Source organism: Lissotriton helveticus, chromosome 7, assembly GCF_964261635.1.
Source record: "Lissotriton helveticus chromosome 7, aLisHel1.1, whole genome shotgun sequence".
Taxonomy (NCBI): domain Eukaryota; kingdom Metazoa; phylum Chordata; class Amphibia; order Caudata; family Salamandridae; genus Lissotriton; species Lissotriton helveticus.
In genome coordinates, this window is record NC_136068.1 from 689648950 (window position 1) to 689673809 (window position 24860).

At 43.6% G+C, this 24860-nt stretch overlaps 1 protein-coding gene and 1 pseudogene across 1 annotated transcript in view; both read left to right on the forward strand.

The window, feature by feature from the left end:
- The window catches only part of ERGIC1 (endoplasmic reticulum-golgi intermediate compartment 1), a 264315-nt gene extending 259552 nt beyond the window's left edge, over window positions 1-4763 (forward strand). The window contains exon 10 of the mRNA XM_078653011.1: window positions 2920-4763. Coding sequence (XP_078509137.1) covers window positions 2920-3027 — 108 coding nt within the window. The 3' untranslated portion in view covers window positions 3028-4763. The remainder of the gene's footprint in view (window positions 1-2919) is intronic.
- Window positions 4764-6854: 2091 nt separating this feature from the next.
- LOC144769231 (TSC22 domain family protein 2-like) overlaps window positions 6855-24860 on the forward strand; it is a 45593-nt pseudogene continuing 27587 nt past the window's right edge.

The window sequence follows — 24860 nt, forward strand, 5'->3', positions numbered from 1 at the left end:
ATAGTGGCAGAAGGGAAGTAAATATGAGTAAACTTACCATGTAACATAAAAATGTTGCACTCTATACTATAAGTCTCATTTTATACTACAATCACTTCGCTACAACCTCATAAATTAAAAATAAAAATGAATAATGTCTCAAACAATTTTTGATTTCTAAATATAAATTTATTCTTCAGAATTTTCTAAATTTGAAAGAACTAGTAACATGTCCTCATCAGCAATGTCCTCATTAAAAGTCTCCAATGATGATTCTTGTAACTCTATGGTCTCCAAACACTCGATAAATTCGCCATCAAGAGATTGATCAAAAAAATCATTCAAGTCATCTCCTCCTTGTGACAATATTTCATTATTGGTGCTGTCAATTTCAATCAATGTAGTGGAATCATTCAAGTCATCTCCTCGTGACAATATTTCATTATTGGTGCTCTCAATTTCAATCAATGTAGTGGAATCATTCAAGTCATCTCCTCCTTGTGACAATATTTCATTATTGGTGCTGTCCATTTCAATCAATCTAATGGAATCATACAAGTCATCTCCTCCTTGTGACAATATTTCATTATTGGTGCTCTCAATTTCAATCAATGTAGTGGAATCATTCAAGTCATCTCCTTGTGACAATATTTCATTCTTGGTGCTGTCCATTTCAATCAATCTAATGGAATCATACAAGTCATGTCCTCCTTGTGACAATATTTCATTATTGGTGCTCTCAATTTCAATCAATGTAGTGGACAATTCAAAAGAAATTGCCACGGTCTCTTCATTGTGAGCCATTTTATTTTGAAATTGCTTGCTGTAAATTGCAGAAAAAAATAATCACTTTCATTTATCGTTTTTAGTAATACATAATATAAAACTAACTTTATCAAGTATTTAGTATAACAGAAGGACTGCAAATAAATAACAGAAAACATTTTTCAAATTATCTTCAAGTGTACAACATAGTTCCCCTTACAAATTAACAACTCACCTTTTTAAAAGTAGCAGAAGTGTTAGTACTGTGTAAATCAAACACCAGAAATTCACCACCAAAAATTCCTCACAAATGTACCTCAGACAGTAGTATCACAAAATGGCTGTGGTTTCCTCTCATTTGACATATATACATAACCAATTAACTTTCATCACACACAAATACAAAACCAAAGTAACATTTTAATTGGTTATAAATTTCAACACTTTCAAATGTGTTTTCCCCATGCAATTTTCCATAGGACATTTACATACGTCTACAGCCTGAATGGCTGAACGGAATTACACCAAACTTGGCAAAATGGTACATCAAACCTAAGAGGTCAGGAAGGATCTACTATGCCCCCTTATGGTCATTTCCCCCTTCGCTTTGGCCTCCTCTTGTCTCTCAATCCTACCGAGAGACAAGATGGCGGCCGCTACGGACTGTTTGGAATGTTGACAGACGCCGGAGAACCAATCAGCTTCGCAAAGCTCCGTAACGCGAAAAGTACGCGAAGCGGAGCGCTGTTACAGATATATATCTTTTTTTTAACGTTAATTTCTCAAAATCCACTGGAGCACATATATTGAGACCTAGCAAAGGCACATCGGGCTACCAGTCCCTAATATTTTGCAAAGTTTCGTGCAAATCCATTCAGCCGTTCGATTATTATTATTTTGGGTTTTTTTTGCCCCGCGGGGCCCTTTTAAAACCTCCACATCAAACGTAGGGGGTCAGCGAGGATATACTATTCCCCCTTATGGTCATTTGCCCCTTCGCTTTGGCCTCCTCTTGTCTCTCGATCCTACCGAGAGACAAGATGGCGGCCGCTACGGACTGTTTGGAATGTTGACAGACGCCGGAGAACCAATCAGCTTCGCTTCACAAAGCTCCGTTGCGCGAAAAGTACGCGTCCTGGAGCGCTGCCCGGTCCGCTGTTACAGATATATATCTTTTTTTAAACGTTAATTTCTCAAAATCCACTGTAGCACATATATTGAGACCTACAAAAGGCACATCGGGCTACCAGTCCCTACAATTTTGCCAAGTTTCGTGCAAATCCATTCAGCCGTTCGGGCTAAAAGTGAGGCCAACCGCCCTATGGAAAACTCAATGTTAAAAACACGTTTTGGGACCGCCCTTTTTTCTCAGCCCCCCCTTGACGAACCCCCCCCCAAATTTTCAAGGGCTGCTCAGAAACAAAATGTGCCATTTTCCTGAAAATTTCAGCCAATTCCGTCCACAAACGCCAAAGTTATTAGACATAGAATTTTCAAAAAACCCATAGAGAAAAAATCCTAACTATATATACCTACTGGCGACCGCCAGTAGGTAATATACACATATACAATCATAGTTGGGTGTCCACCCATATTTCGGTTATGGGCTTTACATCAGTTTATTAATGATCATTTTGTGAATTGGAGTTCTCAGTCTCTAAACCTACCCCTCCTCCCTGAGTAAGGGTTGGGCCTCCCTGTCTTCCTATCCTGATGGGCAAGTGTTATAAGGGTGAACTTGAATCTCAATTTTTGGGTTTCATATTAGGACGGCCCCAGGACATAAGAGGCACACAAACTCAATTGATATATTTGGGACCCAGTAACCCCTGTTTATTTTGTGGCTGCCGAGCTGGTTCCAAGATCTTGCTTATGTTTAAAAAAAAAAAATGTTTTAAGATTTGGCAGAACTAACTACAAATTCATTTGTTAAGTAAATACGAACCAAAATCTTAAATCCACTCAAATGTAGGTTATTATGTTTGAGTCATTTAGCCATCCACACTCCTTAAATAATCCATACACCCAACATGTCATGTGTATGAGCGCTCGGTACTTGATGAGTGGGGAGATGCGGTGGTCTGTACAATTTGTGGGTGTGCGCTTCTGTGTCTGATGTGGATTGCCAGTCTGTGGCTTAGTCAGTGTCTTAAAATGTCTTTTCTCTGGTTTCAGATCTGTGCCATTATTGGTGGGACCTTCACGGTGGCAGGCATCTTGGACTCTTGCATTTTTACAGCCTCAGAAGCCTGGAAGAAGATTCAGCTAGGGAAAATGCAGTAACTTACTGCTCAAGGACTGCGTGGGCCAAAAAGGGAAAACACCTGATGATCAACTGAATTTTTAAAAAATGCCTGTATGGGTGGTGGTATTTCTGCAAGTGACCAGTTCAACTCATTTGCCCAGAGGTGCATAGGGTTGTTTCTCGTTTTAGGGATTCTTTTCATGACGTCACATTTTTAATGGAAGTCTAGGAGCAAGAAAAGCACGTCCTTCGCGTGGTGCCTTGTTGGTTCGTTTTCATCTTTAACTTCTCTGCGACGAACAACGGTGTCTGGAGAATAATCATTTTGCTTTCATGGATGTGAACAAGAGCACATTTGATCCACTTCCTTTCTCCCCTGTTTGTGTTGGCTTTGTCCTATTCTTGTTAGTGTATTGAATTTTGCTAATCCATTTCTTATCGGATGTCAGTTGGTTACATGTCTATAAGCATTTTTCTGTTACAAAAACTACATTTTAAAGTAATTATTAGTTTGGCCCCTGCCGTCATCCGCAATTGTCTTTGAAAAATATGTCTAGCAACACACAGATTTCCTGGAAAGAGGGTATCTTAATTATTTTCTCCAGATACACAAACGACTTATCCACTGCAAGAGCATTGTTAGGAATGTTGCCTCTTATTGAGTTTTTTTTTATGCCGTGGAGAGTCCAGCATTCGAGGATTGTGTATGGGACATCTCGTGCCCCATGATTGTTGCAGCCACGCAAACCTCTGCTCTCCCTAACTTTGTTTACTTTTATACTTTTGAGGGGTATTTTTGTCCAAGTTGTAGCCCATAAGACGTTCCCCATCTTTTTTTTTTTTTTTTTAGATAACCCATCGATTAGTTGAATGTTTGTAAAATGTTAACGTTTTGAAGGAAAATTGTATTTGATTTACTTAAACTCTATTGATGTCATTATTGAGGTGTCATCAAAGAGTATTATATTTTAAGATGTAAATTGTCCCTTTTGTCCTGTTTTGTCGAGGTGGTGAGAGGCTAGAAGTAGCAGAACGGTAAAATGAAGCCTGCCTCTGCAATCCAGAGGCTTCTCTTAGTCTGTATCCTTTAGCTCTTACTTTTTAAGTGCCAATATAGTCTCTATTCATCCTTTGTGTTTTTTTAATCCACAGACAATCCGGTCAGATCATGCAGTTGTGCTAGTGGAAGCTGCATGTTTTTGATGAATCGTACAATGGTATTTTTATGCATCTGTGCTGTTCCCTGCAGAAATCTGTAGGTTGACATTTCACAGTATTTTTGAGCTAATTGCCTTAACTGTTTCTAATATAGTGGCGAACTGGCTGGTTACAATTTTGTATATTGGAAGATGGGATGCTGCCTCCAAACGTCCACCAAATGCATTTCAAAGCTGGTCTGTTGGAAGACCCTATAATTTCATTGTAAGCTAGCCTGGCTAAAATAAGTGTTGATTGGGAACAGTTTAAAAGCCAATGAATGGGCAAAATAAACTCTTTGAACAGTTAACTGGTTGCAAATAGCTTCAGGGCCTATAATATTGTGGGATCTCTTCTCGAATGGACGCAGTGTGTTACCAGTTGTATTTGGGCTCCTCCGGCAGCGCTGACATCTACCTGACAAGGGTATTCTCTTTGTTACTGACTATGAACTATATATTCGAGACCACACCAACAGTTGTATGTATTTTGCATTGTGTGCGCTGCCTGCCAGCAGAGATTACATTACCAAACCAAATTAAAGGCAGCTTCAGCTGCTTTACAGGTGACCTGGAAATCCTTTCTTGTGCATTCGTCTTTCTTTCTTCTTCTCTTTCACTGTTCCCAGCTACTAAATTCTCTCTTTGTTTGTAGTTATCCTTTTCTGACTCATAGGTTGTGGAATGCCGTAAGAGTGAAAGAGGAGCTTCGGAATGTGTGTAGGCAGAGTTTTATCGTGATCACAAATAAATATATGGAAATCTGCCATCAGATTTGAACAAAGTGTTGCATTAAAGAAGATGTTGCAAAACTTGAATTAAAGTTTAGGGAAGATGGTAATATACATTTGTTCCTATGTACTTTTTCTGGCCAGCTGACAAAGACCATACATCCCCCTTCACAAGTCTGGTAATAAGGCTGTGTTAAAAGGACCTTTGACCCGAATCATCCATCTGTTTCCTGATTATTTAAAACAATATTAATACGCTGGACTCCACTTCGAATCTAATCTGTCACTAGAAGCTATTTTGGTGAGTCCATTGACCTGCAGCTATGAAAGTGACCTGCCGTTTCAGTCATGTCTACTAGAGCAACATCGACGAGTCATAAGCAAAGCACTTGTGACTGCAATAGTAGGTAATAGCACCCCTTGTTTTTGGAAGTCAAGTTTACCACCTTAAAGACAAATATAAAAGCGTAGGTCCCCAAATCTGTAAAAGACTTCACAGCTGCAGTCAAATGAAGAAAGACCACCTGCATTGGCTCCCAGTTCACGAACTGATCTTAAAAAATATTCCATAACTTCTCAAATGGTTCTCCTGCAGGATATTTCAAATGCACACAGTGTGTTATAAACTGGTGTCCCCATAGAGTGGCCAGCAGTGTACTAGTTCTACACTTGAGGATCAGAAATGTAATTACAGGAGGAGAACGGAGTCCGCTACACCAGCTCTTGTTTGTTCCTAGTCAGGTTTCTGAAAATACTACAAATATTTTTCAATTTTACTTGACTCACACCTGAAAGGAGGGTTTTCCATCTCGTGCAGGAAGTTTGTGTAACTGCATGGGTTTACATGCTTAAAAAAAGGATGTATGACGTTACAACGCATACTTTTACCACGCATACCTTTACAACGCGGTTTTTACCACGCATACCATTACAACGCATAGAGCTTAGAGGTGCTGGATAGTGGTAAGTATAATTTTCTATTCCAACTCCAGTCCCCGTGGACACTAGGGAAGGTGTTGGATAGAAAATTAAACTTATTCCCTATCCTAGAGCGCCCCCCAGCGCAATGCGCTGTAATAGTATGCGTGGTAATACCTGCGTTGTAATGGTAGTGCGTTGTAAAAATTTCGTTGTAAACGTTGCATACCGTAAAAAAAACAGCTTAAACATGTGTAATAATAAACTTGTGTACCTGCGATCAGGTTTTTATTTATTTATTTAAAACCAAACCATGCCAGATAGACATACTTGAGCAGCCATAAGGCAATGGCTTCCAGAATCCATTACGCTTTATAATGTAGGGATAGGCTAGATATGCACATCTATCTTCGTATACAACAAAAACACAGCTTTTGGCCCAGAAACCCTAAATTTGATATAGCCCCTATATCCAAAAATATCTAGATCATATTGCTATAGCACTCTCTTAATGGTGTGATTAAAGTAGGAGGTAGAACATGTGGTCTCAAAGGGGCGTGGCCAAAAAAGTGTAGCTTGGAACCTTTATAAGTGGTGCAGCATATTATGGGGTTGCAGCCTAAAACATGAACTAGAACATGGTGCTCGAACATCGTGCCGTAGAACCAGTATTCGAGTGCCTTTCACCAGAAAATTCCTGTGCATCACCTTCACCTAAGTGTAATTGTTATTTGTAAACTTAAGGGCATAGGGACCTGTGGGGACCAATTTTTAATACCCCTTTTAGTGAGTGGCTCTTCCAGTTGCCCTCCGGCATAGTTATTCGGCATAATCAACCGAATACTTTCTGCTGTGTCCTGATTTTGGTGAAGATTTGACCTATCATTCACACACCCCACATCGGGGAAAGAGTGGTGTGATCCAAGTGCAAAGTCACTGACTGGTTAGGAGTCAAGGCACAAAGTATTCCAACATTTTTGGCACTTAATCCAGCCAGGATCTGAGCAAATGTGCCTAGAAATGGATTACTCTGTGCACAGTAAAACGCCCTGTGATGAAGCAACCAGTTATGGTTTCATGATAGCTGCCTTAGTGCCCAGCCACGTAATTGAGATTCAGAAACAGAAATTCTCTTGTATCTACTTACCAAATTGTTCCTGCTATTGTAACGTGGAGCATCTACCCCTACCTATCAAGTGTGTCACACTACCTAAGTGAAATATTTTTGCCTTTGTGTCTTTATTTACCTTTCTGTGACCAATCCAAATGACTTGAAAAATTTGAGTAGTGCAACCCGAATCGGAGCTAGAAATAAAATTCCAAACTATGGTGGCGGGGTGGGGGGAATGGGAAAGAAATGTTGATTGTCTTCAAACATCCAAACAGAGAAATCGAAGGTATGCAGGAGGGAGGGAATATTAATATATTCAGAACTAAAAATCTATGTGGTAAGGCTGAAGAGAGAAAATGTGGAGATTGTGCTGGTCAGTAGGGAAGTTGGAGACAGACGACAACCAAGGCACTCCTTCAGGTGAACATTTCAGTGATGAGATCAATTTTTACTTGGTAGCATGCACGGTCTAAACAGCTTGTGAATAAAGACTTATTTTGAATGGAATTCTGGAGAAAGCTGCAACATTGAGATGAAGGCACATACTTTTGCTCCACTCCACGCCTTCTTATAAGTTCCGGGGCCACCTCTAGTGACGGCTGTGAAAGCAGTAACTAAAACTGAGAAAGCCTCAGCGAATGATGCAAAACTAAATATACTTTATATATTGTATGAGGAGAGGCAAAGCCCAAGACTGGACGGATCTTCTAAACTGCTGTTGATTCCCTTGCTCCCAGCTGGGACCAGACTTCTTGGTGACCATGGCTTCTGACAGTTTATATTATTTTGCTTTTTGTCAGTGGGTCCCAGTGAACCGCTTACTTCTCTTGATAAGGGTCACTTCTTTCACACTTGTAGGGGAGAATAAGAGTTTGCTTGAGATTTGACACACAGTGGAAGAGGTTACTGATATTTGGCCGTGAAAATGTATCCTACATAAAGATAATCTGAAGAAGTGGTCACCCTAATGGCGATCATGAAATTGTCCATGAGCCACTTTTTCTCCTCTTTATCAATACAATATAACTTGATAATGGTTGCCCACTTAGCAGCTGATGTCGCAAATAATTCTCTTGAGAAGGTTATGGTCCTAAAACTAATTAACCTTTTGAGATCAACACAGTCATGGCTTCCCTAAAAACCTGCAAGTTGCACCCAAGAGGCACAGATCACATCATATGAACTGTTTTCACCACAACTTTGTAAATATTCACAAAAGGAAAAAAAAATAGGCCCACGTTAGACAAATGACATAGTTTGTCAGTAGAGCCTAAAAATAAACTGTTCCAGGCAATTGATAAGAGTGAAGCATCCCCACTGATGATTGTAGATCCGTCAGCAGGCGCTGCTACTGAGGAACACTGGATCCTCCTACATCACCCCATATTAATGGCAGTAAATGTTCTGCCTTCTTCGTGAACCACAGATAGCAGGTTTTCCAACAACTGTACAGCAGCATAAAGCAATGAGGTAAGGTACCTGCTTGGTAGCCATTGTTGCCTCTCCTGTTTAAAGTATAAGATTGTGTTACAAGAGGGGAACCAAGTTCCTCAATGTTAGTAGGTATGAGAAGATCGATCCTGTAGTAGGGTCATTGAAAGACCACTAATGTGTGCTGGAGGAGAGGGAATTCTCCTTGTTGGAACTAGGGCTCTCACACCCCAGCAAGCTAGGTGTCATGCTTCATCATTTGAGGCTGCCCCTCGCCTGGTCAGCGCTGCAATACCCGACGGGCACCTGAAACCGGGGCTCTTTATCGGGATCCTTTGTTCCTGCCGGTGGGTGCAGTAGGGGTGAGGGGCCTAGTGTGTGTAGATGTGAGGAGATGCGAGTTAAAATAGGTCCCGTAGTCCTATCCAAACTTTATTCTGAAGGTAAAGTGCCTAATTAAAAAGGTAGAGAGGGGCCAAACCTAGCCTTGAAGTGTCTAGTTGTAAGAGCCCTACTCTCAAATGATCAACATGTTTCGTGTCTCAAAAGTCAAATTGATCAGGACACTTCTTCAGGATCAACGTCCTATCTACACTAAAAGGTAAGTGTAAAACTACATACCCCATATTTTCATAGTAGATCTAAACTGTACGCAAAAACGTATGCTACAGTAGCCGGCGGTTTGAAGGACACCTATTGGGTCCAGCGTGTGGAAACGCTCACAGGCGCACGACCTACCCTGCCGCCGACACCGGGATGGATAAAGTATAAGATTGACACCCGTTGTTCTATGGGCATTTCTTCTTAACACAAGTGACTTTTTAAAATGCAATATTGGTGTTGAGACTAGCGTGCCAGGCTGGAATCTCATTATTTAGGCATGAAGCAATCAGTGGTTACGAATTGGCGAGTACCTACAACGAAATAATGGAACCTATGTTTGTGGGCCACGGATCATATTTCATGTGTTCATCCTTCAAACCTGAGAAAGTAAATATTTTGCCATATCTGATAAACCTCTGAAGTCAGTACTAGATATAACTCAATGAAAAACCTCCTTTATAGAACATCTATAGTCCGTTTTGAAGTTGTTTGAACTTTTGGGTCGTAATGAGGGTAAATGAATCCTGCTTAAGTTAGTGTGTTAAGAAGTCTGAAAAATGTGCAGCCAGGCTCCCCATAAAGCAAATGTGACGTTGACCTGAAGAAGTAGTGCACATTGTAGGTCTCAAACCGGTTTAACTGTCTTCCTTCAAAGACTTCTTGTCTACAGTAAAGTTTACATAGATTGGGCTTTTGAGTCGGCCTCATACTCCTGATTGGATGAATTACTTGTCCTAGTTCCCGGCTTCTTTTGTGATGGCTTTCCATCTGGTTCTTTTGTTTGTCCCATTACTTTTATCTTTACTGATGAGGAAAGTAGTTTTTATTTTATTTTTCCTCGTTGTACTCCAGAGGAATGCATCCCTTTTGCACTCTCTGCCATGCATTCCCTCACTTCCGCTTTATATTTTTATTCATTTTCCTCCATTTTTGCCCGGGGCTGGTCGCTGAACACTGTTTTTGAACCAGTTGCATTTGTCCCTTGCACCCCTGCCTCTACAACTTCCCTCCAACTCCCCATGTTTGTATTGATTTCTTTTTTATTAAGAACATTTTGTGATGGGCCTGCAGCTGTACTTTGCTATCAGTTGATTTGTTTTGTGGAGGCACGCACCTTCACTTGTCCTCCATCTCTTGCTTCTCACCACATATGCTTCCCACTTGTGTGCCTTTTTTTTATTAGGTCGCGCACCTGCGTTGCCGTGCTCGCGCAGCGGGAGTCCTCTTGTAGGGGGTTTAGAAATGGACCTAGGAATCGCACACGCTAGTGCGTGTGCTTTTCCTTTTGGCCCACGCTATTGACCTTTGCGTGCGTCTTTTATAAAAAGACAGCACGCAATTGGCCAAAGGCGGGCGCATTGCTCCGCCCATGGCCTATTGGTGTCTGTTACGAGCGCCGCTGCCATGTGGTTTCAATTATCGTGCCCAGACATGGGCGCGATAATTGAAACCACATGTCTCGCTGTGGCGCGCGCGCACCACTCGCAGGCTTCTTCTTTTTTGGATCCATTTCACAGGAAAGCAACTAATCTCAAAAGGTATACTTTTCAAGCGCATTTTTCATTATGCATTTATTACATACCAAGAAAATATAAACATAGAACGCGCTCCAATCGAACGCGCCGTGGATTCATTAGCAAGGCGATTGCGCGACCAGCAATAAAAGCCCAAATTTGTTGCTGACGGAGAGAACCGGTCGCGATCAGCCACGGCGAAGGCGGAGTGTAATTTATGACCAGTGAAGGAGTCTTCTCCATCTCTGGTTATTATTGCAGCCCAACACCTTTAATAAAATCAAGGAGGCAGACCATGACGGAATTCAGTTTAGTGCTCTTAGCAAACCCGACACCCCCGCTGAAAGATGCCTCATGGCTTCTGTGTGAGAGCGCAGCTGAATCCGGGCCGCCGCCTGCCTGGGGCCCGGTCTTCGGGGACATGGAGTTGTCTGAGGACACTCGCTTAACTACCTTTGATATTTTAAACCTGCTAAAACTGGAGGGCCGCAGACGCCGAAAGAGCATGGAGAGAATTTGAGGCCAGGCAGCCCAGCAGCACTTTCTCGTTGGTCAGCAGACCCAGGTGACCGGACACAACAGGACTCAAGTGAGCCAACCATCGCACTTTTTTGTACTCTCAACCGACGATCACATCAGGACATGGTCTCCCTTCTAACCCTCCGACTCAGACAGAGTATATGCACAACAGGACCGTCCACCCCCATCAGGACCCTTCCCAGCAGGCACCCTCAAATGTCCCCAGCTCTGCGGCCTCCAGTCTTCCGATGGGCCAGGTGAATCGCTCACCTGAGTGTGTACAGGTCAGTGACTCCTCTGTCCAGGGACCCATGACGGGCCACAGTGTTCAGTCACCCTGTTGTCATTCCGCAGGCAGGGGGTGTGGTGCAGCCCAGGGTGCCACCTGCAGGACTTGTACAACAGAAACCCGTGACTCAGCAGCAGCTGGGTGGTGGTGTGTTAAGTGGCCAACACACGGTGACTGGCACAGTTCCTAACGTACCCACTGGGGCCTCTGCCACGAGTGTGCCTGTTGTGCCGAGTTGGGCCACTCCTGTCACTATGCCAAATGCCTCAGTTACTGTAGTCCTGTTGCAGCAGAGCTGCCAAACGACTGTAACTCGCAGTGCCAGCCTCATCCACCCCCTTGGGCTTCCAGGGAACCATGTACATTCAAACCTTCAACACTCAAACCTTGGTCCCTCTCAGAATCCATCTTTTGCGCACACAGACGACAGAAGATAGTCTGAGCGTCTACCTCAGCCGCCACATTCATTGATTGCAGAATATAAACCTTTCCCGATGTCTCCCATGTTAGACTGACTTGCAAACCCTCTTCATCTCCCAGTAGCGACTCCAATGAACACCCTTGCACGGTCTGTATTTGGTATATCCATTCCAGTTGATCATGATGAAGACCGGTATGGGCACTTGTAGTCTCTATGGGGTAAACTGAGGGGTGGTTTGGGAAAACGGTAAGTTGAAAATTATGGAATTGTTTTGTTATTTTAAAATTAAATCTTTTTGCATGAACCTTTCGGAGAAGTCTGTTCACCTTGCAGTTTCCATATAGTGCCAGTATTCTTTCTAATGGTTCATGAGTTATTCTTCTCAAGGTATAGGCGATACCTACCTCCAAGCAGTGCCCACAGTGGGCTGTTGCTGGAGGTTACACCACAAAGCCTAAACTTTAGAATAAATGAAACTCCCTAAATCGAAACATGCTTTGAAGCAGTTTAGGTTGGATCTACAAACCATAATTTGTTTGAAACCTTCGTTATATGCTGTTGGCCCTACTGATTCTGGAATGCACCAATGGTATTGGCTTCGATGACGGAGGCCCTGAACCACTGCATGTTGTGATGCTGCCGTCTGGCTTCTCGGGTATCGCAACACATGGGACTAAATGTGTGTTTAGTGGAAGTATACTTACGTTCACGGGTTTTCCAACCCCTGCTTAAAACACTAAAGTCTCTTCTAGTCGTTTTTTTATTTTTTATATTCTGGTTAATGAAATGTTACCAACAATTGTCTGCAAAGACGCACTGCTAAAACATAGGCGGATTAATCTTGCTTGCAGATGTTACTATAAAAGGGACTTCCAGCAAGACACAATAGGTCGCGACTTTCTTCAAATGTCTCCCACGACTTGCTGGTTAGCTGCTTCGAGGAGCACGTCTGGTGCTTCGGGTTCAATTCAGTCGTAGTTTTAAACAGCATTTTGAACATTGACATTTTCACTCCAGGAAACCATTTACAGTCTCTCATGCACATTGTAAGTGGCGTGTTCTTAAAGCCTTTAGTGAGTAGTTACACATTCCCCTTATGCTTCTGCCTGTTATTTGGCCTGCCAGATGCTTATTAGAAAGATGTACATTTTCGTGACTAGATGTGTCCTCTCTATATGGGTTAGCTGTGCATGATGTAAAACCAGCAGTCCGCTGCTACTGCCTCCCGCAGCTTTGATGGTGCCGCGCTGGGTTTTTACCAAACATTCATTTAGCATCGAGCATTACCATCCGTGCTAGAAGGAGCCCAGTGCTGCAGTGAGCAAATATCGCATTTGGGATGTCACTTGATCATTTGTTTCGTTCCAACTGAAAACTATGGGAACACATTTGCATCAAATCTTTAGTTCAGCTTGCCAGCTGAAGCTGATCTATTCTGGTACATGACAAATATTCGAAGCACTTGCCTAAAAAGGTAGTACACTGCACCGTGTAGGGTTGGAATTCCTTTTTTAGGTCTCGCTGGCATTGCGGCGCGAAGCGCTGCCGCCAACGAGACTTATAGCCACCTTCATCCCTGTCAAGGGAGTAACAGCTGTGAACGAGCCCGATACAGACCTGGGCACGAGCCGACCCAGGTCTGTGAACGCGCTTCAAGGTTGAGCAGCTTGTGCACGTTTGTTGGAAGTCAGGCACCGCAAGCGCCGCCAGACCAATTATCCCAGCATGAAACTCTACTTCCCGAGGCCCACAAGACCAATTATTCCAGCAGGAGTCTCCACTTCCTCAGGCTCCGCAACAATTATCACAGCATGAGACCCACTTATCACAGCATGTCAACAGGTGCCTCAGGCTGCTGGAGCACTCAACTATAATTAATGCACAGTTGAGTGCTCCAGCAGCGTGGGGCGCCTCTCTGCATGCTGTGATTATTATCACTTTGGGGCCTCATGCTGTGATAATTAGGGCGGCATGCTCTATTTGCAGCACTGAACATTTTCAAAGAAGGCGAAGCAGCGACATTCATTGGAGACACTCACCCTCATGCCCTCACCCCCCTCTCTTGCCCTCACCCCCTCACACCCCCTGACCCCTCACACACCTCCTCACCCTCACACCCCCTCACTCACACACCCTCACCCTCACTCACCCTCACACATCCTCACACACCCTCACACACCCTCACCTTCACACCCCCTCACCTTCACACCCCCTCACCCTCACTCACCCCCTCACCCTCACTCACCCCCTCACCCTCACTCACCCCCTCACCCTCACACTGCCTCACCCTCACACCCCCTCACATCCCTCACCCTCACACCCCTCACCCTCACACACTCTCACACTCACCCTCACACTCTCACACCCCTCACATACCCTCACACACCCTCACACACCCTCACACACACTCACTCACCCTCACACACCCTCACACCCCCTCACCCTCACACCCCCTCACCCTCACACACCCTCACCCCCTCACTCACCCTCACACACCCTCACCCCCCCTCACTCACCCTCACTCACACACCCTCACATACCCTTACCAGCATAGCATAACAAAACATAGCATAGCATAACGAAACACAGCATAGCATAGCATAACAAACAAAATCATAGGATAGCAAAAGCACAGCATAACAAACCAAAGCATAGGATAGCAAAACACAACAAAACATAGCATAGCAAAACACAACAAAGCATAGCATAACAAAACAAAGCATAGCAAAACAAAGCATATCATAGTAAAACACCAAAACATAGCATAACATAGCAGAACAAACATAGCAGAACAAAACATAGCATAACACAGCAAAACATAGAATAGCATAACAAAACAAGCCATAGCATAACATAACAAAGAATAGCAAAACATAGCATAGTAAAACAAAACAAACCATAGCATAACAAAACAAACCATAGCATAACATAACAAAGAATAGCAAAACAAAACATAGCATAGTAAAACAAAACATAGCATAACATAACACAACAAAACAGCAGAACATAACAAAACATAGCAAAACAAAGCATATGATAGCAAAACAAAACATAGCATAGCAAAACAGCATATCATAGTAAAACAACAAAACATAACACAACATAGCATAACAAAACATAGCATAACAAAACATAGCATAACAAAACAGCAGAACATAACAAAACATAGCATAACACAGCAAAACATAGAATAGCATAACAAAACAAACCATGGCATAACATAGAATAGCATAACAAAACATAGCATAACATAACAAAGAATAGCAAAACAAAACATAGCATAGTAAAACAAAACAAACCATAGCATAGCATAACATAACACAACAAAACAGCAGAACATAACAAAACATAGCAAAACAAAGCATAGGATAGCATAGCAAAACATAGCATAACATAACTTAAAACAAAACATAGAATAGTATAGCATAGCAAAACATAGAATAGCATAACAAAACAAAGCATAGCATAGCATAGCAAAACATAACACAACAAAACAGCAGAACATAACAAAACATAGCAAAACAAAGCATAGGATAGCAAAACAAAACATAGCATAGCAAAACATAGCATATCATAGTAAAACAACAAAACATAGCATAACAAAACACAGCAAAGCATAGGATAGCAAAACACAGCAAAGCATAGGATAGCAAAACACAGCAAAGCATAGGATAGCAAAGCATAGGATAGCAAAACACAGCAAAGCATAGGATAGCAAAACACAGCATAACATAGCGCAACATAGCGCGCAACATAGCGCGCAACATAGCGCATAGCGCAGAACATAGCGCAGAACATAGCGCATAACATAGCGCATAACATAGCAAATAACATAGCGCATAACATAGCGCATAGCATAGCGCATAACATAGCGCATAGCGCATAACATAGCGCATAACATAGCGCATTACATAGCGCATAACATAGCGCATAACATAGCGCATAGCATAGCGTATAGCATAGCGCATAGCATAGCGCATAACATAGCGCATAGCATAGCGCATAACATAGCGCATAGCATAGCGCAGCACATAGCGCATAGCATAGCGCATAACATAGCGCATAGCATAGCGCATAACATAGCGCAGCGCATAACAGCGCAGCGCATAGCGCATAACATAGCGCATAGCATAGCGCATAACATAGCGCATAACATAGCGCATAACATAGCGCAACACATAGCTCATAACATAGCGCATAGCATAGCGCATAACATAGCGCATAGCGCATAGCATAGCGCAGCACGTAGCGCATAACATAGCGCATAGCATAGCGCATAGCATAGCGCATAACATAGCGCATAACATAGCGCAGCACATAGCGCATAGCATAGAGCATTACATAGCGCATAACAGAGAGGCACATAGCGCATAACATAGCGCATAACATAGCGCATAACAGCGCATAGCGCATAACATAGCGCATAACATAGCGCATAACATAGCGCATAGCATAGCGCATAGCATAGCGCATCACATAGCGCATAGCATAGAGCATAACATAGCGCAGCGCATAGCGCATAGCGCATAGTATAGCGCATCACATAGCGCAGCACATAGCGCATAACATAGCGCTGCGCATAACATAGCGCAGCGCATAACATAGCGCAGCGCATAGCATAGCGCATAACATAGCGCATAGCATAGCGCATAACATAGCGCATAACATAGCGCATAACATAGCGCATAGCGCATAACATAGCGCAGCGCATAGCGCATAACATAGCGCATAGCATAGCGCATAACATAGCACTGCACATAGCGCATAACATAGCGCATAGTGCATAACATAGCGCATAGCATAGCGCATAGCATAGCGCATAACATAGCGCAGCGCGCATAACATAACGCAGCGCGCATAACATAACGCATAGCGCATAACATAGCGCATAACATAGCACATAGCGCATAACATAACGCATAACATAGCGCATAACAGCGCATAACATAGCGCATAGCATAGCGCATAGCATAGCGCATAGCATAGCGCATAACATAGCGCATAACATAGCGCAACACATAGCGCATAGCATAGCGCAACACATAGGGCATAGCGCATAGCATAGCGCATAACATATCGCATAACATAGCGCATAGCGCATAACATAGCGCATAACAGCGCATAACGCATAACATAGCGCACAACATAGCGCATAACGCATAACATAGCGCACAACATAGCGCATAGCGCATAACATAGCGCACAACATAGCGCACAACATAGCGCATAACATAGCGCATAGCGCATAGCGCAGCACATAGCGCATAGCATAGAGCATAACATAGCGCAGCGCATAACATAGCGCAGCGCATAGCGCATAACATAGCGCATAGCATAGCGCATCACATAGCGCAGCACATAGCGCATAGCATAGCGCATAACATAGCGCAGCGCATAACATAGCGCAGCTCATCGCATAGCGCATAACATAGCGCATAGCATAGCGCATAACATAGCGCATAACAGCGCATAGCGCATAACATAGCGCATAGCATAGCGCATAGCATAGCGCAGCACATAGCGCATAGCATAGCGCATAGCATAGCGCATAACATAGCGCAGCGCGCATAACATAACGCATAGCGCATAACATAGCACATAGCGCATAACATAGCGCATAACATAGCGCATAACATAGCGCATAACATAGCGCGTAACATAGCGCGTAACATAGCGCAACACACAGCGCATAGCGCATAGCATAGCGCAACACATAGGGCATAGCGCATAGCATAGCGCATAACATAGCGCATAGCATAGCGCATAACATAGCGCATAGCGCATAACAGCGCATAACGCATAACATAGCGCACAACATAGCGCATAGCGCATAACATAGCGCACAACATAGCGCATAGCGCATACCATAGCGCATAACATAGCGCATAGCGCATAACCTAACCTAACCAAGCATAGCGCATAACCTAACCAAGCATAGCGCATAACCTAACCAAGCATAGCGCATAACCTAACCAAGCATAGCCTAACCAAGCATAGAGCATAGCCTAACCAAGCATAGAGCATAGCCTAACCAAGCATAGAGCATAGCCTAACCAAGGATAGCATAGCTTAACAAAACACAGCATAACAAAACAAAACATATCATAGCCTAGCAAAACATAGCATAGCATACCAAACACAACAAAACATAGCAAAACAAAGCATAACACACACCACACACACACAACCACGCACACACAACCACAACCACACACAACTATCTATCTATCTATCGCCCTCACTCTATCTGTCTATCTATCGCCCTCACTCTATCTGTCTATCTATCGCCCTCACTCTATCTGTCTATCTATCTAATCGCCTTCACTCTATCTATCGCCCTCACTCTATATATCGCCCTCACTCTATATATCGCCCTCACTCTATCTATCGCCCTCACTCTATCTATCGCCCTCACTCTATCTATCGCCCTCACTCTATCTATCGCCCTCACTCTATCTATCGCCCTCACTCTATCTATCGCCCTCACTCTATCTATCGCCCTCACTCTATCTATCGCCCTCACTCTATCTATCGCCCTCACTCTATCTATCGCCCTCACTCTATCTATCGCCCTCACTCTATCTATCTATCGCCCTCACTCTATCTATCTATCGCCCTCACTCTATCTATCTATCGCCCTCACTCTATCTATCTATCGCCCTAACTCTATCTATCTATCGCCCTAACTCTATCTATCTATCGCCCTATCTCTATCTATCTATCGCCCTATCTCTATCTATCTATCGCCCTCACTCTATCTATCTATCGCCCTCACTCTATCTATCTATCGCCCTCACTCTATCTATCTATCGCCCTCACTCTATCTATCTATCGCCCTCACTCTATCTATCTATCGCCCTCACTCTATCTATCTATCGCCCTCACTATCTATCTATCGCCCTCACTCTATCTATCTTGCTATTGCCCTCACTATCTATCGCCCTCACTCTATCTATCTATCTATCTATCAATCTATCTATCTATCCATCTATCCATCTATCTATCTATCGATCTATCTATCGATCTATCTATCGATCGATCGATCTATCCACTCTATCTAACACCCTCACGCTATCTAACACCCTCACGCTATCTAACACCCTCACGCTATCTAACACCCTCACGCTATCTATCGCCCTCACTCTATCTATCTATCTACCTATCGCCCTCACTCTATCTATCTATCGCCCTCATTCTATCTATTTATTTAGATACTGATCGCCATCACTCTATCTATCTGTCTAGCTATCTATCGCCCTCCCTCTATCTATCGCCCTCACTCTATCTATCTATCCCACTCACTCTATCTATCGCATCACCACAGCATCACTCAGCACCACCACAGCATCACTAAGGGGCACAACAACATCACTATGCGCTACCACAGGATCATTGAATGCCACAGCATCACTAGTCGCCACCACAACATCACTCAGCGCCACCACAGCATCAATCTGTGCAACCATTCAACAACAACTGGGTCAAATATGATCTCTCAATGTTTCAAGCTTTATTACAAATGTCACAAAAAGAGGTTAGTATTTCACTTCTGTTCTTGGATTTTCGTCACAATAAAATACACTGAACATATTCTTCACAAAAGTTATTTACAAAAGTTTAAGCTATTGCTATTATAAATTACAATAACTTTTATTTAAGTATTAATTATTAAAAAAATTCAAAGCCTTTGTTATTTGTAATATCAATACATCTAAGTCACGTGAATACAACACATATTGCATTACAAATGCTATAGGTGTCACAAGTTATAACTATTGGCATTGTAAATGACAAAGCTATTAATTTCGCTATTTTCAAAACCAACACATATATAAAAAATGTGTCATTTACAATACCAATAGCTCAAACTTTCCTAATGCGAGACCTTATGCATTGCAAATGCTTGTTGATTTATAAAGTTGTAATACATTATTTAGAAATTGTGGGCACTTCACACACGGTCATAGGTCTTGCATTAGTTAAAGTTAGAGCTGTTGGCGTTAAAACTGAATGTTGTATATTTTAGCTTTTTTATACCAATGGCAATAGCGCAATGCAAATATAATTACTCCACTGCAAAGAAAAATTTGTACAAAGTAAAAAACATTGTCATTTTCAATGCTAACAGCTCTAACTTTCACAAATGCGAGACCTATTGCATTGCAAAGGCTTGTTTATTTAGTTCATATTATTTGTGAGGGCCTTGCAGCTGCACTCTGCTTCCTGCTAGCAGACTTCCCTATTGCACTGCTACATATGCATATTTTCTGTTTGTTTAAGTTTATTCCTTTCCAAAGCATCAGTCCACCATCTTGGAGTGGTAAATTATGAGTATATTTAAAACAAAATCAGAAGATGGCCACCACGTATGCAGTGGCAAGTTTGTGATTTTTTTTCCCCCTTAATTCTTAACTTGCCATTCCATTATGGTGTACAGCTGTCCAGTAACAGTTTAAAAAAATGTTTTAAAAAAAGCATTGAAACCTCGAATAGGTTTCATGAGCTAGACCGGTTGGGTCTGCCCAAGCGTGTTAACATTTGTCTCCTAGAAAGCTGCTGCAGAACCTGCCAGCGGATGAAAGGGATATTTTCACTAAGCTTTTTGCCCTAAGCCACCTGCAAAACAAAGGGGTCCATCTGTATTCCAACATTACTATCCCTCTGCCACACCACTGTGTCCTTTGAATATGGAATCGTATCATGAAAGAAAACCTTCTGATATTATGGGGCCTAAAATCAGGAACAAACGGATCATCGAGCTAATGTTTTCAGAGTCAAATGAATTTTGTACTTCCGTCTACATTCACTGTTCTAGCCAGGCCCGTTTTCATTGCAGTTTGCGTTTGGATACCATTTTTATTTTTATTTTAAATAAGGGCATACGTCTCCTTTCCTTTCTCACTTGATACAAAACCTTCCACGAGTGCACGCCAGCGGATATTTTGTTTACTTTACTAAAAGACCTCAACTTTTTGTTTGCTGCCACCTTAAGAAGGAGTTTGCCGAATTTGTAATCTGTGGGTCTGAAGTTGGATTGCTGGGTTACTGAAACATAATTTACCAGTTTTAAGCAAAATTTTGCCAACGACGGGTTAGAAATGATGGACACCAACTTCATCCAGAAGGAGTTTGAAGACCTCACCACCGGCGTGCCACCTTACCCACTGACAAAGCAAAAGGGAAAGGAAGGGTAGAAATGTAAATTTGGCTCCTAAAAGTGCAGGAATCCCAGTATGAGGTTTTAAAACATTGGTAGAACGGTGGTTGCCCTCATCCAGCCATGAAGGAGCATTCCAACAGACCATGTGAGAGAGAGAGAGAGGGCAAAATGAAGCCGGTCTCATAAATAGTACATGGGAGGGATTCCAGTTTGTCTTGGATAACAAATTGCTGCTGACACAGTTGCATATCTCTTTGCAGATGTGGAATTTATATCTTCAACAATCTAATTTTTTATTGCTGTGAGATGACATTTTGCTGGGAGAAAATTTCACAGAGTGCCAAAAATGCAATGGCTCTGCTTGCCAGGAATGCGAGGTATGCTCGTTTGAAACTTTGGCATTATTCAATGTCTTGTGTGACTTCAGGGGCTGCTATCTGGTGGATGATGCTCTCCTGTATGATCTTACTCTCTGTGGCACTGGACCAGTATTTGGAAAGTGGTTTTTTTCCTTTTTAGGTCTCGCCTGTCGATGCGCATGCGCATCGAGCAAGCGAGACTATAGGGGCTCATCCAGACTTTATCTAACTTGCAAGGAATCGTGGCGATTCCTTGCAGTGCCCGTGACTTTTAAGCTCAATGCGCATGTGCATTGAGCTTAAAAGCGCGTGCACATGCCCCCAGCCGCCTGCCTTGCCTACTCTCTCTCACAGCCTCCCCCAGCTCCGCCCCCTCACTACTTGATTGCACGGCCGCTAGGCCGTGCCTCCCCTACTCTCCTCCCCCCTCCTCCTCTCCTCCCCTGCCTGCCTGCCGCTAGGCCGTGCCTCCCCTACTCTCCTCCCCCCTCCTCCTCCTACTGCCGTGTCGCACCTCTCCCCTCTCCGCCCCCTCCCCTGCCAGCCGTGTTACGGTGAAAGGCTTGTTCCACATAGGAAAGATATTCTTCTTTAGTTTTCACTCCTTGCATCTATCCACTATTGTTCCAGATTCATATGAGAGAGGTACACAATTATTGACCCACTGCTACTGTTTGTTGTCATATTTCATCCACGAGTACCACCACCCGATATGATGTTGTCATGCCTACAATACCTCTTCGTTATTCTGTCCCCTTTGCTTAGACGCCCGCTCCGCACCCCACCACCATTTGTTCCCTCCCGAGACCGCCCTCCAAAACAGAGCCCCCAACCCTCGTCCGCCCCCCGGCAGACAGATGCGCCCTCGCCACACCTCTCCTGCAAACCTGGCTCGCGTGTCTCCCCCTCCCCCGCCGCCTCCCACTTGTCGTTCTTTGCTTCTTAGTTAATGGTGTGGCAGCATGTGAGACGGACAAGAAGGGGGGGCGAGGGGGGTCATAGCCCATTCTTGCAGATCTGGGGCCATGCTTCTTTCGCTTGTCTAGCAGGAAACCAAACTCCACCGTGGCTGCCCCCGCACTGCCTCCCCCCCCTAGTTGGACGAAGCATCGGTCGCACGCCTAGGAGTCAGCACACCGTACAATACTCGCCTCCAACATGCTGCACCACGACAGCCCACTTGTATCCAGCATCTTACACCCAGGACCTTATACCCAGGTGTCACAAGTCTCGCCACCCCGACCCCGGACTCGGTCGGCACCTCCGTGCCAAGTGGTGCTTACACGCGACCATCGCCCGCATTTCCCGTGCTTCGGAATTCAAATGCTCTCGCCCGACAGCCTCTAACAGCAGCCCACCTCTCATGCATTACCCGCCATCTCCCGAGCCTCGCTTTCCCCGCAGTATTTCTTTTACGCCCCCAATGATGCCCCGTACATCCCCAAGACCACAACCCGTCCCCATCCACCAGACCGGCAACCTCCTACCAATGCATAGTATATGTATTTTTGTCCTAAACCAAAATTAAAATGCTGGCCCTGCATAACGAAGGTCATTTTGAATTATAGAGCCACAAATAGAGTATTTAGAAAACCATGGTGTTAACCCCTGTGGGGCGAAAAGCTTCATTGGCTTGGCGCACCATAAGAGGACTTCTTATTCTATTTGCAATACTAGCCACCCGGCAACCTCCTTCTCCCGCTACCTGCCGCAGCTCCCTGCCTCCCCCAGATCCCACCCCTCCGACCAACTTGGTGCCTGCCTCATTTGGTCACCCTTTAGGAAACTTTTGTCACTCTCACTTGTGAGCCCCCCAGCATCAGGCCAAACCCAGCGTTGAAGCACCATTGTGCAGCTCTGCGATGACCCGACAGCGCTTAACCCCCTGCAGCAGAACATTTGCAAAGCACATTTGATCTGAGTTAATAAGAACTTGTTGTTTGTTTGTCCTCTCAGACATTCATGCAGCTGTTGCTTCTCCAGTGAGACAGTCACTTCCTCCTTTCCTGTCCTCCCTGTATCTTTCGCTGTGTCCACCCTCTGTCGTGCTCCCTTCCTCCGCCCTCTCCTTCTTTCCCACCCTAATCTAAACCCTCTCTTTTCCTTCCCTCCATTCTCTCTTCCATTCTACTCTTCCCTCCAACGTCTCTTTCTTCTATATACCAATTTATTTTATCCATAGCTGTGTTCTCCTTTCCCCTTCCCCTCTTCAATCCCTCCACTGGTCTCTCCTCTTTTCCACCCGTTATTCTTCCTTTAAATCCTTTCTTTTCCAGATTCCTCATTCCCTCCCTCACACTTCTCATCTCCCTCTAAGACTGCCTTGATCTACGCCACCCTCCCTGCCCTGCTTCTCTCCATCGCATCCCTACACCCCCCCCCCCTGCCCTCCCTCTCTCTCTCTCCTCCTCTCACACTGCCAGACTCCTGGCCACCGGTGCACTGAGATGCTCCCAGCCGAGCACTGGCCCCAGTGGAGCCAGCCACAGCCCATCCATCACTCTTTATCAGTGCCCATGTGGCAGTTCGGTGGGCCCTGACACCAAGGGGAGGGGGACCTGCGGGGCCGCGCGGGAGGGAGCTGGTGGAGACAGGGGGAGTTATTATTGAGGTGATAAGCAGCCATTACAAACAACAACAACAACTGTCCGGTCTGGTAACTTCAAAGAAACGTTGCATAATGTATGTAGGCCAGGAATGTAAACAGTCAACGATACAATGCAATGCTAGGCAATAATGCTTTATTGGCATTACCGAAGGTCCAAGGATTGCCAAATGCTAGAGGTGTCACATTTACAAAAATTATAACTATTGGCTTTGTAAAGAAGAAAGCTATTAATTTAGCTATTTAGAAAAAACAACACATAAATAAAAAACAAAAAAATAAATAACACCTATAGCTCAAACTTTACTACTGCGAGACCTATTGCATTTCCAATGCTTGTTTTTTGTACTTGCATTTCTTTACCCTTTTAGGTTGTTGAATGGTGTTCGGGGGGAAGTGCTTTACAGTCCAGATTTGCGATTACTTCACTTGGGCTTTTCTTTCAATGTCATACTCATGTGAACAACAAATTTGCTGTGCCGAAATGTTGTTTTAACTTTATGGCAGGTACATTTAAAAAAAGTACTGTTATAGCACCATAAAGCAACCTTCTTCTCTCTAAAGGAAAGGTGCAGGCATGAGATACGGTAGTACAAGTTCAGTAAAGGTTTTCGGTAACATCTGATTAACTCTCTTTGAATTTGATTAAGGTGGCGCACAGTTATTTTATGTACTGGAATATGAAGTCAGAATGTTTCTGATGTTGATCATAGGACTCTGCATTTCCATACTTTTGATCCAGAAACTAAAAAACTGAATAAAACAGTATTTCCAATAAAATAAAATGTTTCTTACTAATCCTTGGTAAATATTGAATAAACATATTCGTTTCCAGAAAGGCCATACATCAATAAGAACGTTTGCCTATTAATCCAGGCCTCCAGCACCACATCTGCATAGAACTTATTCCATAGTGTAATACTTATTACCTGAAAAAAGTTTAGCATATGGTATTGACCATATAGACTCAAGTTGTTGTGTCTCTTCTTTAAATGTCAGGTGCAGACCCTCAAC